General features: G+C 46.1%; 1 protein-coding gene across 3 annotated transcripts; it reads left to right on the forward strand.

The window, feature by feature from the left end:
- The first annotated feature begins 339 nt into the window (after positions 1–339).
- On the forward strand, positions 340–17816 carry CLTA (clathrin light chain A). Of its 3 annotated transcripts, XM_052644506.1 has the most exons (7): positions 340–641; positions 5261–5298; positions 7587–7704; positions 12047–12158; positions 15143–15196; positions 16363–16398; positions 17362–17816. In XM_052644506.1, the coding sequence occupies exons 1-7, from the start codon at positions 440–442 to the stop codon at positions 17531–17533; spliced, it is 732 nt and encodes a 243-aa protein (XP_052500466.1). In that variant the 5' UTR covers positions 340–439; the 3' UTR covers positions 17534–17816. The 3 variants fall into 3 exon arrangements, with proteins under 3 accessions (XP_052500466.1, XP_052500467.1, XP_052500468.1); XM_052644507.1 differs by lacking the exon at positions 15143–15196; XM_052644508.1 differs by lacking the exons at positions 15143–15196; positions 16363–16398.
- Positions 17817–18830: the final 1014 nt, after the last annotated feature.

Genomic DNA, 18830 nt, shown 5'->3' on the forward strand with positions numbered 1-18830 from the left:
CGCCCTAACTTCACCTCACTTCCCAGTTCAGCAAGCGAGTCCCGTCCGAGATGGCGGTCCCGGGTCAGTACAGCCCCAAAGCCGGATCAAGCAAGGCTACCTTAAATCACGTACTCCTCCCGCCTGCCCAATGCTGGCTCGGCTCAGCGCCCTCCACGCAGGTGCTTCCCGAGTCACGAGTGTTACTGGGGGGGCCCGCCTCTCCTCTTGCTGATTTGTTAACTCTGGAGCCACTTCTGCCCTCTGATTGGGTATTACCTTTTCGGCTCTCCAACACCGCCTGGACCGACCGGATATTGGGGCCGGGTTTCCGCTTCCGCCTCCTCCCTCCTCCAGCTTGCCTCTGATAGCAGGCGCAAGCACAGCGGCCGCTGCCGGACGTGGTATCTGCTGGTCGGTTGGTGTTTCTCTGAAAGTCGGTGCCGTCGAACTTCCCGCCATGGCTGAGTTAGATCCGTTCGGCGTCCCCGCTGGCGGTCCCGCCCTGGGGAACGGAGTGGCCGGCGAAGAGGACCCTGCCGCGGCCTTCTTGGCGCAGCAGGAGAGCGAGATTGCGGGCATCGAGAACGACGAGGCCTTCGCCATCCTGGACGGCGGCGCCCCCGGATCCCAGCCTCACGGCGAGCCGCCGGGGATTCCAGGTAAGTGCGGGTGCTTTCGGGGCGGAAGCGCTGCTCCGGAAACTCGGTCTGAGAGCTCTGTGTAACTCTTGTGCCTCTCCGTCCGGGAGGTTGAGGAGTGCAAAGAGGAAAGAGCCCCCGGCCCAGTCATCCGGAAACCCAGGCTTGGCAGGCCTAGTTCGTCCGAAGAGTGTGTTTGAGCGCTCTTGGGCACGCACGTGCCGAAGAAGCCAAGAAAACGGGATGACAAGCTTAGGAGCCAGAGGAAGCCCATTCAGTTCAGGAACTTTTCCTTGAGCAATTGCTGTGCCTTGAGCCTGGCCTCAGAGGCGCAACCGCATTGGCGCAGCTGGGCCAGACTTAAGGCAAATCTGAGCCTACACCGACCAGTTAGTAGGAAGGAGGGCAGGTACACAGTATGTACACAGAAATGTGCAAAAACTCCACATCCAGCTGCAGAGGTCCTGGGTAGAATGGCAGATCTTGGCGATGGCAGTTTGCAGAGGTAAAAGGGAAAGAGTATAATTGGACACATGGATCCCTTGGTCATCAAGCTTTCGGCAAAGGGAAGGAAGGGATGATTGCTGACTTAGTTCCTAGGAAGGACTTTCTTAGTGAACTAAGCATTTAGAGACTTAAAGCCAGATCTCTTGACAGCGTAGTTGAGGTTGGTAACAGTGCATTGGTCAGGGAAAAAAAAAAACCAACAACGTGCAGTGGTCAGCACTTCCCTTAGGGATTAGAGCTCTAGCTGGACATGTTTTCTTTTTCTCTTTTTCCTCCTCTCTCTCTCGCTCTTTCTCTGTCTCTAGTGGTTAAGATCCTGTGCTGGCCTAGACTGCTTGAGGGTGGGTTTAGCTTTGTGGTCCCATACAACTTACAAAACCACTGCTACTGCCCTGCCTCAATGTTCTTTGTAAAAGGTGCAGATAAACACCACACAGGGTTGGATTATATTGGAGAGCAGCTGTAAAGTGCTTACACACAGAACCTGGTATGTTATTACTGTACACAGTTCCTGCTGTGTATAGTAATTACTGTACATGTTATTATGATGTGTATACACATTATTCCTTGGGAGTGGGGTGAGAAGGGTGTTACAAAGCCGAGAGGCTTTGGGGTGCACTGAGGAAACAGATTTTAGGAGGGAACTCTGTATCTGATGTGTTACTGTGCAGAGCTATGCAGGCAGGAGGCAGTAGCAGAGACTGAGGAAAGAGGAACATATCTGAACTCCCCCAGGCTGGGGGAAAACTTCCATGAAGGAGGGGCTCAGCCTGAGCCTTGGATGATGTCCTCAGTTGTTAGTAGATGCGGAGAAAAACAGAAGTTTAGAGGTGGGAGGTAACCAGCTGAGTGAAGTGGCTCCTGGATACTGAGGAAGAACACGTGGTCAGGAAAAGGCAGAGTCTAGAGCTGAGGAAAAGCCCTCAATCCTGAGGGCTATGGATGGAGGAGGAGAAGAGAAGCAATCAAGGAGCTGCTGAGAGAGTAAGGCAGTGAAGCACTCATGGTAAGAGAGGCAGGTACATTTAAGGAGAGTGATTTTCTTGGTGGCAGTGGTGGAGGAAAGCTCAGGGAAATTGCAGGCATGGTATTTAGTGATTCGCACATTTGCTGTGCCCCAGTGCCCTGTACTTTCAGATCCATGCAGCAACTCTGCAGGTAGAGTGGTGGTGTCATTCTGTTTCAGGGGAGAATTGATCATTGTGGAAATTAAGCAGTGTTCAGCTAATACAGGACTCCATAGGAATTCAGACCCAGGTCTTCCTGACTTCCAGTGGTTGGGGAAAGTGAAAGTTGAAGTGGGTTTGGGATAGTCTTTCCTCTCTGGAAATGTATTCTGGTCCTTGTTTCTGTCTGAGGTCCCTAGAAAGTTTCCTTCTGGAGCATTAAGTTGCCTAGCTTAGCTGTCCTAATGCATCAAGGCCCTGGGGTGGCCTTTCGTCTGCATGTTTCTATAGCAACAGACAGGCCTTTCATTAGAGCCAGTTGAATGTCAGTGAGTACAGTAGAAAAGTAACTAATGAAAGTTCAAAGGACTTGCCAACGCTGGGTGAGTCTTCAGACCTAAAGGACAAGCAACATGTAACTTGGAGCTATGGGATGAGAATTGTGTCTGGAGGAGCGATCAAAGTCTCTCCCACTGCCAATGGCCCTAGGTTGGACTATATTAACTGGATAATTGTTAACTATAATATACTAACCAGAAAGTAGGCCTGGCTGGACTAGCCATTGAGGCTCAAAGATTTACAGTTACTTCGCTTTATAAATTTTATACAAAAATAAACTCCAAGTGGATGGAAGAGGCTTTTTTTCAAGTACCAGAAGAAAAGTAAATACCTTTTTGTTTTCCTAAGAGTAGGAAAGGCCTTTATCATAAGAACAGATAAAGAACTCATAAAGGAAAAAAAGCCTGATGTTGTCTCATACAAGTTAAGTAGTTCTAGGTATTAACTATTATAATCATACAAAAAGATAATGGGGGAAATATTTGTAATGTGAGAGAACAAATAATTAATACAGAAAGAATACTTAGAGATCAAAAGCAGAAAAATGGCCAAAACTCAGGCAGTTTAGTAAAGAAGAAATTCAAATGTCAGGTTGATTACCTCAGGATAGAAGTTTGGCACAACCAGGGCACCTTAAAGTTTTTTTCCTGCTGTCACCTTAGCAAAAATTTTAAAACATGCTCAAACTCAAAAGTAAATTTAAGAGGGAAAACATTGTCACCAGTTACCTGCTCCTTCAAGAACACCTTACTTACCTCTCAAGGGACCAGCTATACACATATTTTAAGGTCATTTGTCAATTGCTGATACATAGAGATTTGTTGTGAAGATTAAAACTTAATGTATTGAAAGTGTTTAATTAACATTGTGCCTGGCACATGGAAGCAATAAGTAGTGGGTGTTTTAATTCTTAAAAAGTTGAGAATTTAATGATATAGATAAATGGATTACTAAAAGCACCTGTTATAGGAGTCTAATTTTGCTCAAAGAAGTTTTATGTATATGCATTAGATAAACTAAAAAAAATAGAAACTAGTAGACCGAGTAATGAAATTATGTGGCCTTTTCTTTTGTCTCCATTTTCCCTTTTTTTTTTTTTAAAGTGGGGAGATGAAAGTTTTCAGTACTCCCAAAGCCGAGCAGAGGGTAATTGGGAGAAGCAAGAGAATGAAGTTGATTTGGAAAATAGGCAGTTAAGTTGGATTTAATTATTATAGTTAGAAACCAAGACGACTGGAGGAGTGGTTTGCAATCTCTGCCTGGTCAAAGGAAAGAATGTGGCTGAGGGCACCTTGCCTCTGGCTGCTTGGAAAAGCTCGGATGTTTCTGAGGACCTTGTGATGGTGGCGCACACCAGCTCCTCCGCATTCCTTTTACTCCTTGGGTTCTTGTGTCTGTTAGGTTCATCTCTTCTCTCTTACACAGTAACACAGTCATGGTAGTTTGAAAACAGTTGGACAAAATACTAGAAGTCCTGCATAGCAGGCAGTAAAGATAAGTCAGCCCACAGATAAAGAACATGTAGAATACGTAGGCGGACACTGCGTTTTTATGGTGCCTATATTTGAAGCTTTCAGGGGAAGGCTACGGGCTGCTCTGCGGCCCTGCACAGACTCTCCGTGATAGCTGTTGGGTCAGGGCATGGATTAGAAACACATGCTTATTGGACCAATCAGGTAACTTGAATTAGTGACACACAGAATGGGTTAAAAACATAAAATGGGGCCAGTGGGGACTGGCAGGTTGTCCAGAGCATGCTGCACATAAAGGCTGCCTTCATTTAAGGAATGTAGGCCCAGTATCACCAGATCTTGTCTGTGCACCCTCCCCCACTCCACATATACACGCACGCGCACACACACACGAAATCCTGATTTTGTGGAATTTCCTGATTAAGTAATTTGTATTTTAAAGAAAATATGTTCAGCCTGTGGACCTCCATTTTATACTGTATGGATTGAAAATCTCGAGGTCTTAGACATTTTTCATATTTCTGAGATGGACTTTCTCATTTAGCTCATGAATAATTAGTTGTGCTAATAAGATCAGATACTTTGAGTTTTTGTAACTTGCATCCTTGAAAACACTGATTTTATTTTGATATGCCCCAATCTTACTGTTCTGGACTAATTCCAAGAGAACTAGAGGAATTAGCAAGAAGTCTCAACTATAGACCCTCAGGTGCCAAACCTACTCCAGCCAAAGGATGGAGAGTCCTGACCCCCAAGAAAGCACCTTGGTTGAAACACAAAGCTGCATATCTCTGTTCGCTGTAAAGGATTCTAGGCCACTCTTTCATACCTTTGCCTTCTCTAGAACCTTCATAGAGAAACTTGCTCTGTGAGGCTCTCCTGCCAGGCTTCTAAGTATTATCTCTGTAAGCCAGAAGATATTCATGAAAAGCTTTTAGACAGATTTGTCCACATTTTGGTGAAGTCATTTGTGTATAAGCACATCTTGGTTTCACTGAATAGAAAGTTGTCCATTGTTCTCCCTGGTATCTCGCATGGGGATAGTGTTTAGTAACTTAGAGTACTAATAGCACATAATACTATGTCCTACCTTATAACCCTTTGACCTAGCATTTGCCCAGCACTTACTGACAGATTGAAATCTTATGTCTTGCAGATGCTGTTGATGGAGTGACGAATGGAGAATACTACCAGGTACAGACTCTGTACAACAGCTCTGATGATGTTGAATGATAGTGTTGAGAGTCTTCTTCTCTGTGATTTGAATTGACTGACCTAGAAAGGATGCCACTCCTTTGACTTTGCTGGGTGTATCAGTAACTGGTATGTTACCTGCCAAAGTGGAAGGATTTGAAGAGAGACATTGATAGAGCATTCTTTTAAAACGTGATTGGCCTGGCCCTAGTGGTACCAACTTTATTCTCAAGAAATGACCCTTCATCATGAAGGTGGCAGTGGCTGACAGTGTGCCATGCGGTGTCAAACACTGGACTGAATTTTAATTCTCACAGCAACCTGAGGGGGCTATGCTATTGTTATTCCCATTTACACATAAGGCATACAGAGGTGAAACTAGGAGTTTGAAAGTAACAAAGGTAGTCTGTGGTAGGACCAACATTTGAACCATTTAGCTTTTAGATTATAGTGACGGTGGGGGTGGCTGGTGTTTGTGATAACTACCATTATTTTCCCTCTGTGTTGTTGAGCTTTTGGTTACCAGCCCAACTTGTTTAGTTATTAAGTTATGTCCAACTCTTGTGAAACCATGGACTGTACCATGCCAGGCTCCTCTGTCTGTGGGATTCTCCGGGCAAGAATACTGAAGTGGGTTGCCATTTCCTTCTCCAGGGGATCTTACCGACCCAGGGACTTAACCTGTGTCTCCTACATTGGCAGGCAGGTTCTTTACCACTGAGCCACCAGGGAAGCCCACCAGCCCAACTTGACATGGGCTTAAATACAGAGAATTTACTATTTCTTAGAATTGAAAGAACTCTGATAGGCCAGGGGTCCTCGAACCAGGATTCTGACTCACTTCCTCTAGGGTTCTGGTTCCGCTAGCTGACTGTGCAGTTTTATACTCTTTCATGGTGGCAGAATGACTGCAAGCACTTCAGGTCTCAACATGGGCGTGTCATACCATCTAGAACAGCAGGGGGTTTCTCCCAACCACTCAACGAAAGTCCTCTGTTTCCCTTTTGACTAGATGTTTCCCTTTTCACTGTAGTTGAGGGAAATAGCTTGGTGCTTTGCCTCTGCCTGGGTTTCTGCACAGCCTTAACCAGTTAACTGTCAAGAAGGATGAGATTAGTCTTAATTGGTTTATCCCAAGAGTGGACTAACTTTCTGTAAAGGACTGATATTAATAGTAAACATTTTAAGCTTTGTAGAGCGTAAGTTCTGTGTCAGATTATGATGTTGCTATACTAAAAAAATCCATGGACAGTATGTAAATAAATGGTCATGGCTCTATTTCAATAAAATTTAATTATAGAAACAGGTGGCTGAGCTGGCTATAGTTTCCAAACCCTGGTTTAGAGCTTGGCCTTTAGAGGGAGATGGAATGGGGTTCAGTCCTGACTCTCTCTCTTACTAGCTATGAATTTGGACATGTCATTTACCTGGGTCTCAGTTTAATCCTCCAGCTGTGCAATGGGAATAAAAATTTGCCTTGCAAGGTGTTTGGGAGATAAAGGGTTCATGTGGCTGAAACATGGACGGTTCTAATAATAAGTGAATACTACTATAAATCGTTTGCTTTCCATCTTTGTTTAGTCTGCTGAGGTTAAGCTGGTAATGTTCCTAGTTCAGTAGTGCAGTAATTCTCTAAAGATTAGATTCCATTTGAATCTTTATCAACTTGTTTACTAGCTCTCCAGTCTTAGCCACTATAAAGAAGAGTCAGCCCCCCACCCACCCGCTCCCTCCTACCCACTGCCACATACACTCTGATTCACATTTGCCTGCCTTTTTTTCTTTTTCTTGGTATGACTGTACTAACTATGCATTTTCTTTTGGACTCTCTTTTCCCTAGAATTCACTGTATTTTGCCTAGGTGGTATACAGTGAACTTTTCCCTGTATTGTATAATAAGCATTTGGAAGTGTCAGGTTCTAGGCCTTACTGTATCGTGTATTTACCTTTGTTACTTTGAAGATATTACAGTCTCTTTGTCAAGTAAGGAAAACAAAGTTGATGATACTGTTTTCCTAGTAAGTCCATTACCCACTTCCCCAACTTTGCTTTCTCCCACTCATGTCTCATTTAGTAGCCGGATAACAGCTACTCTGCCTACCTTGTGGGTTGTAAGGCTTGAGTGCATCACGTTGAAAGCTTCCTACCAGCTTGTAAGGATGTTGTTGCTCCTTCACATTTAGAGCAGCCATCAGTGTGGCACCTAACCAGGGGTTCTAACTTGGGTGAAGGGCATGTTGGGGAGGAGGTTTTGGAACTGATAGAGCACAACTGTGTTTTCTGTTAAGGAGAGTAATGGGCCGACAGACAGTTACGCAGCTATTTCACAAGTGGATCGATTGCAGTCAGAGCCTGAAAGTATCCGTAAATGGAGAGAAGAGCAAACGGAACGCTTGGAAGCCCTTGGTAAGGAATCCCTTTCTGTCTTCGGGTGTCTGTTTTCAGTGGAATAGTTGACCTTGACTCTACTGTTACCCATTTTTAACTTGAATTAGCCGTAATGTCCTTGTCCAGTTTGGGGGAGGGTATGTTTCACAATGAGAAGATCACAACACCACCTACATGGAGATGCTTCATCACAAGCCCAGAGTCACAAGTGCACCCTCCCTTCTCGGAAAGGGCAGAGTGGTGCTGTGAAAGACTGGGTTCCAGGCCAAACCGTAACTCTTTACTGGCTGCGGGCACTTGGTTGCTCAAACCTTAGAGCCTGTTTCTTCATCTGTGAAGTAAGATCAGTGTTACCAACCCCAAGGGTAGTCTGAGATGGTATATATGAAAGTGCTTCATAAACCTGAAGATGTTATATCCATGCGAGGGACTGCACAGTCCATTGACAATTTGAAGGCTGAATTTAAGGTAATGCTTAAGAGGAAAATGTGAGGAATGTTAGGAAATATGTACAATTGGGTCGTCTTATGCTAACATCCCTGTGAGTTCTTAAGTTTCTATGGGTGAGGAAAAGGAGGATCATAGGAAGAGTAAGTTTTTGAATCACACAGCTAAAAGTGGTAGAGTCAGAATTTCAGCTTAAGTCTGCCCTGCTTCAGAATCCATACCCATCTCTCAGCAGCATTGCACTTAGCTTACAGCATTTTGAGGGCAGGCCAAGCCCAAGGTCAGTGCCAGTCAGCCTGGCCTTTGGTGAAGAGCCTTCTCCATGGAGTGTCAGCTGTTGGTCAAGATTAGGAGAGACTTGGTATCTGTCTAGGGGTGTTGAAAAGGTGTGGTGGGGCAGGGGATGTTAACCGTGGAGTACTCTTCTCAACTTTTTATTAAAATTTCAAACATAGAGTGAGAATAAAACGTGCCCCTTCCTTCAGGTTCAGTAGTGAACATTTTGCCATATTTGGCTCTTTATATAAATGAGGTGTGTGTATACGTTTTTATTTTTTGGTATTTAAATATTTATTCGTCTATGGCAGGTTTTAGTTGTGGCACGCAGGCTTATTTACCCCACAGCATGTGGATTCTTCCTTCCCCAACCAAGGATGGAACTCATGTCTCTGCATCAAAAGGTGGATTCTTAACCACTGGACCACCAGGGAAATCCTGTATATGTTTCATACACTAATGTGAAAGTGAAGTGAAAGTTGCTCAGTCGTGTCTGACTCTTTGCGACCCGGTGGACTATACAGTCCATGGAATTCTCCAGGCCAGAGTACTGGAGTGGGTAGCCTTTCCCTTCTCCAGGGGATCTTCCCAACCCAGGGATCGAACCTAGGTCTCCTGCATTGCAGGTGGATTCTTTACCAGCTGAGCCACAAGGGAAGCCCACTCACCTGCCTACACATTTATGTGTATTGTGAATATACACATAATTTTTTTTTCTGATCCATTCAGATACAGACACCAGATACTTTATGCATAAATATTTTATTGTACATCTAGAAATAGCAGTATGCGTCTGTAACCACAGTGACAGCATTATTATTCCTTCTGGAGAATGACTGAACTAGTGAAAACATGACTCAGATGGTGTAACTGACACCTAGAAATAGGAAAGGACTTGACCCAGATAATACAGCCAATTAGTGTCTCTCCAGTGTAATTTATGTGGCTTTCCAAACAGCGGGCACACTTAATCTCTCAGCATTATTCAATAGTAGTTTCTTTGATGATGTAAATGTTCCGTGTCAGTGCTGTTCTGAATGTAACCACTAGCTGCTTGTGGCTAGTATGACTGAGAAACTGAATTTTAAATTTTATTTAATTTTAATAAATTTAAATAGCCATATGAAGCTAGTAGTCCCTGTACTGGATAGTGTAGTTTTTAAAAGGTGAAGATTGGTCTTCATGGTGCTAGCAGCCTTGCTCCTTGCTATTCTTTAAGTATCTCTTCTGAGTAGACTTTGAGGCAAGACTTGACGTAGCAACTATTATTGCTACTGGAATCTTCTTCATGTTGCAGAACTCAGATATATCTTTTCTCTTTCCCCAAAGTTTAGCAAAGTTGACTTCTACATGGAGAAGAGTATACTTTGGTGTGTGGGAAAATTTCATTTTCATTTTCAGTTAACAATTTGGGCTCTTTGGGAATATTCCACAAAGTGTTGTTTTCATAAGATGCCTTCCTGAGGGAAGTCAAATATTTGGCCTCATGTTCCAATGGAATTAAGTTGGTCCATGAATTAGGTGTTTCTGCAGTTTCACCTTTTTCCCTTGCAAGAACTATGAGAAAGTGCAAGATGCTAAAAATAAATAAGCAGTAGCCATGGTTTTCAGCTTGGCTGTGGGAAGTGTTTTCCAATACTTTGCTGTGAACAGTAATGAGCATGACCAGAGAAGACAGCTGTCCGTGAGCCCTGCTTGTATTACAGCTGGGATCTTTGCTGCATCAAGCTAAGCATTTAAGAATTCTAAATTCTCATTGCCAGTGTCACTTCTTGAATCTATAAAAGCAAGAAGGTGGTTTACAGGCACTATATTATGCATTAACTATAATCTGTGCAAATGGACACAGTTTTTGACTTCTTTTTCAGGGATATATTTCCATATTTTGATTCTAATATAGAACCTTTTTAAAAAAAATCATTAGATGACACAAAAGGAAAATATTCCCCAATCCAAAACTGATTTTTTGGAAGTAATTTAACAACTCCTGAAAAGGAGGCCTTATATTTAAAATTTTTTTCATTTTCATGTCCACAGGGTGCCATTGGCCCACAGCATCTCTCCCTGCATCACAGCGCCCTCCGCTGCACATACACTTAACGCCACGGACAGACACACATCAGAAGTTCACTGGTATACTTACCAGTGGAGAATTTTGAGTGAAATAATTCTCTTGAGCATTAGGTTGGTCACCTTCTGATAAGTTAGAAAACTGGGTAAAAGTTCCTTATAATAGGAAACTTTGGGGGATTTTTTAGCTGCTACCAGACTGTTTCTAGTAGTTACAGACAGTGTTCTGCCAGTTGTTACTGCAAGACCTTTCTTGCAAAGGCCCTAAAATTGCCCCTGAAAGCATCATTTCTTCCTTCAAGAAGTTGTTTGCTTTCTACTCTCCTCAAGGACACCCATTACGTTTTGGGCTCTGACTCTGCATTGTCCAGACTCCAGTCTGGATCACTGGTGCCCATCTGCTGGCGGTCACAGTTGTGACTACTGTTGGGTCTGCCTCCCTTTCCGTCCCTCACCCTAGAGACAGCACAATGAAGTAAGAACGTGTGAGCTTTAGAGTCAAATCTTGGTATGTATCTTGGTTTGGCCACTTACAACTGTTGGGAAAGTTACTCGGACTTGCTGAGCTGTAGTTTTTCTCACTGCTGACTGTGGAACTAGTTTGCTTTCTTGGGATTGTTGTAAAATTAAATGAGATGTGTGTGAAGGAACCTGCCAGCGAGGACATCCTTGAGAATGTGCTTCAAGTGACGGTGCAGGATGACCTCAGGGCTCAGCTGTGGCAGTAGTATGACCTGTATTTCTTTCTCTGTACCGTTTACTGACATGTGTCTTTAGCTCAGTATCTTAGGGAAACTCATATTTAGTTCTGAGGAACTTCATGGTTGAGGATCCAGTGTGGCAGGCCTAGGTATGCTTTTGCGCTCTCTCATCTAGAACCTTTTGGAAAGCGATTAATACCCCTGCAGTTCTCCCCACTGGAATTTTTCTTTCTTCTGTCCTAGCTCTGCCACAAACTCACTCTGCTGTCTGAGCAGGAGTAGATATTTTGTGGTCCCCTCAATTCCACCTATATTCTGCTCTTGCCTGGTTCTGGAATCATCTCTACCTCGAATAGTTTTTTTGATATCTCCCTGCTCTGTAAATGTGCATCTGGTGAAGAGAGTGCTGCCTTCTGTTCACAAAACCATTAACTATCCAACTTGGGGTGTGGAATATAGTTTGTGAGGAGATTTTATTAGAAGATGATCTAATATGAATAGTCCACCCTGACCTGGCAGCATTATTAAAGAATCATCTGTAGTTGCTTCCTACCCAGTTGGTGTCTCAAAAGCCTTTTTAGAAATTGTCAGTATTTCCACTTCTCTCTACTTCAAACCCCCAAACTAGTGATCCACTAGGGTGTAGGTGGACTGGGATAAATTGTGATGAAACACCTTGCGTAGAATTGCTGATACAGGCAGCTGGACATACAAATGAGGAAAACAGAATTTTATCTTCATTGCCTACTGTTCGCCTTCTAACATGCACCCGCGCACAGCGAGGTTAATAAGCCCCAAAGAAATGAAGTGAACTTCGGTTTGCATTTTGCCTCGTTTGTATTGTCTTTCTCTTCCTTTCCTTAAAGATGCCAATTCTCGGAAGCAGGAAGCGGAGTGGAAAGAAAAAGCAATAAAGGAGCTGGACGAGTGGTACGCGAGGCAGGATGAGCAGCTACAGAAGACAAAAGCCAACAACAGGTCAGTCTATGCTGCTTCCCGTACAGACAGGTCCATCTCCACCAGCCAGTGTAGGTTTTCAGCTGCCGCCTCTTTTAGTGTGAAATGTCTGCAGGTTTTAAAAAATATATGTGAAACATGAAGGTTGCAAGTCTCTCTGGTCTTTGCAAGAGTAACTCAGCCTGTTTTTCCCCACCCTAGTTGGGGTGAGTCTGGCTCTGCAGCTGAGAGTGGTTAGCCTGCACCACCTGTAATGGTGTGATTCTGCAGAAGGCAGTATCATCTCATGGATCAAGCCTGTGTCTAACAACCTAACCCTGAAATGAAAGGCCGCTGTCATCACTATTCCAGGATCTCAGTACTTCAGAGACGATTATAGACTCCGTCATGTCACAGCCCCTAAATACAGCTTAGATCTCTGCGGGCTGCTCCTCAAGGGTCCAGTAGTGGGGATGTGTGCTCTGTTGTCAGGTGGCCAGGATGTTCCCACACAGTGACTTCAGGATTAAGGGTTCTCTGGGTGCTTGTCATCTATGTCTAAGAAAATCTTGAGGTGACTCTTTTCTGAATTTCCACACTCACTGAAGGTTGAGTAGTTGCAGGGAGTAAACACGGTCGCTCTCCTATGACCACCGGCCAGAAACTATGGTCTTTAAATGCCCTGAGCTCTCGGAGTCCACTTGGAAGCAGCTCAGAAAGAGAGGCAGGGGCAGCGCTGTCTGCCTGGGTGCAGGCAGTGGGCTTGCTTCCCCTGCCAGACCCGGAACTGGCTGTCACTGCAGTCACTCCACTCACTGCAGTGCAGAGAAAGGTCAGATTCGGCCTGGGACTGTTTGTGCTTTCCGTGGGAAGGAACCTTTGTGCCCTTGTCTCTGGTAGCTCTTAGGTGGACATCTTCCGGACAAGAGGGAGCTGGCCTCTTTGCCGTCGTGGGGCAGCCGCGGCAGCACAGGTGGCCTGCGTGCGCAGCAGCCTTCGCCGCCTGCCTCCCGTTGGCCTTTCTCGGCTCTGTCACTCCCTCGGGCGCCGGGCTCGAGCCTCTGCCCTGGCCACCTTCCTCTGGGGCGTGGACTCTGCAGGCGTGCTGTCCGGTTCTGCTTGCAGTTCTGTTGCAAATACGGTGGGGCTGCTCTCTGGTTGGAGTTGAGTTGCTAAGAGTAGCGTTAGCCACCGGGGCTCCTGCTGAGAGATTGTGGTTAGTTTGAAGCTGATGGGCCCAGGTTCCTTTACAATGTACTCCTTCAAGATTACTCCCCCCAGGTGCAAGTTCAGATTTCTGAAGAAAGAAGGGTGGGTGCTTTGCACAGACACCGTGAGAGGCCCCTTTTACTCTAGTGAGTTGCCTCAGGCTGGGTCTGCTCTAAGTACTTGGTAAAACCCAGCTGGCCCTCCATGTTCAGGGTCCTTTTCCGCCTTGCCTAAGGATTGCTGCTTTCAGGCCCTCTGTCTGGTGGGTAAAGAACAAAGCAGGTGGAAGGGCGCCCGAGTTGGTGTGTGTGGTTTTCCTTTCGTTCTGGTGCTGTGCTGTCCTGTTACCAGCAGCTTCTTCGTCTCAAGCTAGCTGCAAAGGAGTAAAAGCCTGGCACAAACTTTTGTTGTCTTAGTCACGCCTTGAACAGGAGTCATTAAACCTTTATCCTCTCCCAGTAGAGGCAGACACAAGTTGAAATTGATTAGGTTTCGGCCTTTCTATAAACTGAAAGGATTGGGTTTACAAGCTGGCCTGCCTTCCCTTTCCCTCCCACTCCGTGTGCCCACAAACTACTCTTGTTTTTCTCCTGACTCACTTGGGAGTTAAAATCAGGCTGTCTTTAAATTTCCACAAAACACCTCCTATGTATAAACCAAAATGGGAGTAAAGCAAGGGTCTGAGTTTAAAAATAAATTACTAGAATTTCTCTTCAAATAAATATGTGAGCTTAGGTTAATGACCAGTCATGACTGTCCTTAAAAACCTCCCTCCCACTCCTATGCCCCAAACTCACCAGGCAAAGGACAGGGTAAGACTCCTTGAGGGAGGTTCCCTGTCCACGCATGCTGGGCGAGGGGGGCTGGGCTGCCCAGGGACTGAGCCTCTCCCCTGCTTTGTAAACTCCTCCACCCAGCTCACCCCGTTCCTCCTTGTCCCAGAGTTCCCGTTTTGACCCATTCCAATGTGAAAATTAAGGATGAGGTGCTGGTTTCTGGGCTGTCCATCATTAAAGCAGTCAAGTCTGGCAGGAACTGAGTGGACAGACAGTTGTGTTCAGGGACCTGCAATTCACTGGTGCCGGAGCCAGGACCCGTCTGCAGGCCTCTCGCTGCTTGCCTCCAGCAGCTTTCTTCTTTAAGGTGCCGTTTTGAGATGACTGCATGGTCCCAGGATATAGAAGATTGGTCCCAGCCAGTCAGTGTGGGGAAGCAGTAGTTGGATAATCCAAGGTTAAGCTGGCTTTGGGCCCTAGCATGCCTGGTGTCTGGCAGCATTGGTGCCCAGGGATGTTTACTGAGGCTGGCAGGAAGGGGCATGGGTTCCCGAGTGTGGACCAGCTGGGGAGCAGCAGTAACTACAAGGAAGAAATCAGGCAGCCTTGGTTGTGAGCTCTGCTGCCCCTGTTGCCAGGTACTGCCGAACACTTTGCTTCATCGTGAGGCCTCCCTTCCTATCACGTCATCTGTAAAGTAACATTCAGTGTCCCTAGGTTGTTTGGGGTTGAGGATAGAACGGACACAACGTCTTGTCAAAGGGCTCAGCCCATCAGTGGATACTTAGGAGATGCTCGTCGTTGCTAGGGTAAGGCCTGGGGGTGAAGCTGACAGCACTGTCTGCAGAAGCCTGTGGGGAAGGCCAGAGGGAGCCTTCCCTGCAGTGTCAGTGCTGGCGCCTTCGCTGGGTTAGGATGGAGCCTTGGGAGCAGCTCCCCAGAGCACTGCGCCTCTACTATGGATTTGAGATGTTCCTGCTTCTCAATGTTCTCTCTTTTTTCCTGCCTGCTTGCCTGCCTTTTGGACCTCTTGCTGTCTAGGGTGGCAGATGAAGCTTTCTACAAACAACCCTTCGCTGACGTGATTGGTTATGTGTATGTTGCAAAACTAATTCCTTTTCTTGTTTTAATTCCTACTTTTTGTTTAGAGTTAATGCTCCTTTTATGTCACAAGTTGCTTTGCTTTTTAAATTATTTCAGATTGGCACTGTGGGGGCTGCTTAAGAGTTGATAAGCTGGGGGTATGTTCCATTATCACAGAATCACATCTCTCTGCAACTCTGGTTGCCATTTTTCATTTTGGGGTTTTGGAGGGAAGGAAGCTAACACTTTTAAAATGTGGGTCATTTGTGATCTCGTCTGGGGAGGTTTTGGAATTGGGGATTGGGGACTCTGACCTCTTGTTGCTGCCACCCTGCCCCGGGTGGCAAGGGGAGGGAGAGGGGAAAGTCCTGGGTTAGGAGCCAGTGTGGGCAGCATTTTCCATACTTGATTCCTTTGAAGAACATGGGGTTGGTTGCTTCTTCCTCCGGTCAGAAGAGTCAGAGCAGAGGGGGCTGTCTCCTCTGGGGGTCCGCAGTAGTTTCTCTGTGGCCTCGTATCAAAAATAGTTGTTTAGTTGCCAGCTTCTGATGTCGTGTCCCCCACACTGACATAGAGAGACCCCCAACTTTGAGGTCAAGATAGCCAGATAGCCAAAGCTGTCTGATACACGCCATGGTGGCTTTTGCCCCTGAAGAAAACTGCATCTTCTCTGAGAGAGTTTGTTTTAAGAATTCCTGTTATCACAGCAGTATTGCTCAACTGTGTGTTTCCTCCTTTTAGGACTAGCCTACTAGCCTTTTGACATACGGGAGGTGAGGGTGGAATGGAGGAAGAGAACTTGGGGGAAGGGTAGACCACAGGCTGAGGTCTGGTAGAGCCTCTTAGGGCCTTGACCTTGAGCTCGTCAACCAGCTAGGAGGTAGAGCTGAGTTCCTTGGGCCCCTGGGTGCGTTTGCAGTGAGACTTGTGAAATGCTGGACTTACAGGTGGTGTTGGGTTTGCTTTTTGCACATTCTCTCTGGAGTAGAGATGGAGACTGGAAAGGTCGAGTCTGGGTTTGCTGGGCAGCAGGGTGGCCAAGCAAAGCCAGCTGCACGTCCCTCAGAGTACAGAGTGGCAAGGGCATGTCTAGCTTACTGACCATCTGCATTGAGCTCATTCTCATTTTCTGTATCTGACCTAAAGTTTTTCTCGTTTTTCTTCTCTTCACCTTTAAGCACAAACATAAACCATCCTTGCTACAGCCTAGAACAGTTAAGTAAACCTTCCCCACTGCCCCTGTGTGTGCCATGAAGTCAAGTGTTGTAGTGGCTCTGGGCTTCAGCAGTGTTTGCCACGGCCATCCCTGTGAGAGTGCCACCCCTCTGTTGCCACAGACCAGTCATCTCCATTGCTTTTGCTTTGCCCGTGATGCCTGTTGGAGTAGATGAAATAGTATGTCTTCCCTCCTCTTATCACTGTCCTTTTAGGCTGTATTTCCTACCAGTTAGTGCCCAGCTGGGGATGGGCTGACCTTGGTGTGAACGAATGTTGGAAGAGCATCCTACCAAAAAGCAACTCACACTGATCGGCTCTCAGCCGCTGGGTGCCCAACCTTGCCAGAGTGTCCCGAGAGGCCCACGGCACCTGGCTGGAGGGAAAATGGCAAACCTTTTGGCTGAACTGGAGAATGTCCTAACAAACCCTTCTAGAATGGCTTTAGTCTCTAGTGCCTGCTAGCATGGGTGCTTTCTCTTGAATTCCTTTTTGATCTGCCCTGTTTGTCTCCAGCCTTTGGAATAAATCCAGAGGCTATTGTGCAGAGTGACCTGTGGGCTTCTTTTGAAGTCTCTAAATTTACTTGAAATTCAGTACAGGCCAGCATAAACCACTGTTCAAGTTCTTGGCCAGCCTGCTGTTTTGCCCTTGCTAATGAAGGCAGTGAGTAGCTGGCTAAGGACTTGCTTTAATTCTCTGTATCAACAGAGAGGGAGAGAGCCCTGAACCAAACACCTGTATTCCAACATTTTACATAGCAGTCCGGGCACCCTGTGCCTAGGAAAGCTGGCCATGTGTCTGCTCCTGAGTTTGACCTGGGCCAGGGCTGTTAGTCTTCGGAAAATCAGAATGCTTTTAGGTCAGGCATACAGAGGCAGTTGCTTCCATAACAAGGTAGCCACTAGGTAGCTCACATGAGGAGTCTGCGTTAAATCAGCATCTTTTGTTGTTGCTTTCAGGGCAGCAGAAGAAGCCTTTGTAAATGACATTGAGGAGTCATCCCCAGGCACTGAGTGGGAACGGGTGGCCCGGCTGTGTGACTTTAACCCCAAGTCCAGCAAGCAGGCCAAAGACGTCTCCCGCATGCGTTCTGTCCTCATCTCCCTCAAGCAGGCCCCCCTGGTGCACTGAAGAGCCACCCTGTGGAAACACTACATCTGCAATATCTTAATCCTACTCAGTGAAGCTCTTCACGGTAATTGGATTAATTATGTTGAGTTCTTTTGGACCAAACCTTTTGTCTTTAGAGTTGATCATTGTTTGTGATTGCATGTTTCCTTCAACTGTGTTCTCCCTGGCATTCAAAGAGGAGGGGAGGTGGCGGCAGAGGAAGGGAGGGAGGCCTCCCAACGGCAGCCTCAACCTATGCTTTTGTGCATTATTCTGAGAATAAATTTCTGTTCCAAGAAATAAACATGAAGCTTCATTATTGATCTCAAGGTGTGCTGCAGTTGGGAGTGAGGTCAGTGAGGAATTTCCTTTTATCCTTTCTAGGGCTAAGGAGGCACAGCCATTGGGTGCCCACCCTGCCTTGAACTAAAACAGCTCTGCGTCTCCACTGTCTGTAGTGGGAGTCTGTGGACCTTTCCATTTGAAAGGGGACTAAGGTTGCCTGAAAGTTCACCTCTCACTGCCCACTGAAGATAGAGCTACGAATCCCCTCACCACCCTGGACGGTTTCTCCCAGGTGGCTCGTTTGTCACTGTCCTGACTGTAGGAGCCTGGGTAGTGTATTTCAGCAGGGTTCTCCCTGGGCAGTAGAAACTAGTGAGACACTTACTCCTCTGGATTCAGCCAGTAAACCTGAGTCGGGATGGCATGAGCATGCCTGGCCCTGTTTCTCTGAATCCCTGTAGTACACACTGAGATCTGTGCCATTCCTAGCACTTTGCTCATATTCCTGTTGTCAGATCCTTCATTTAGACCTTGCTGGCCAGTACAGTAGCTACAGTGGCTATTTAAATCAGTCAGAATTAAAAACACAATTCTAGCCCTAGCTCCTTTTCATATGCGCTGTGGCCACATGTAGTTAGGATGCACTTGGATTGCACAGGGCAGACTATGGAACATTTACATCATCACAGAACATTCTGGACCACACTGATCCATATAACAGGTGCCTGTAGGAGGCTGTGCTCCATTTCAGGCATCAGCACGTTCACTACTTGCTCTCAGAACCTGTCACATTATAGGTGATGGATCGAGTGACTAATAAAACCATATTTCAGAAATCTGCTAGAGTTACCTGCTACTAGTTCCAGGATGCAGGCTGCTGCAAACAACTGTAGTGCCACACTCAGGAGGTGGGTGGGCAGGGTTAGGTCTTGCCATTGCCAAGAAGGAAAGTCCATCATCTCTTGTGTGGTAATTATGTCTGGGAGGGACAGGAGTGTTTACTTTTTTGCCTCTCTTCCCCTCGCCAAGCTAC

The sequence above is a fragment of the Budorcas taxicolor genome, chromosome 8, assembly GCF_023091745.1.
Source record: "Budorcas taxicolor isolate Tak-1 chromosome 8, Takin1.1, whole genome shotgun sequence".
NCBI lineage: Eukaryota > Metazoa > Chordata > Mammalia > Artiodactyla > Bovidae > Budorcas > Budorcas taxicolor.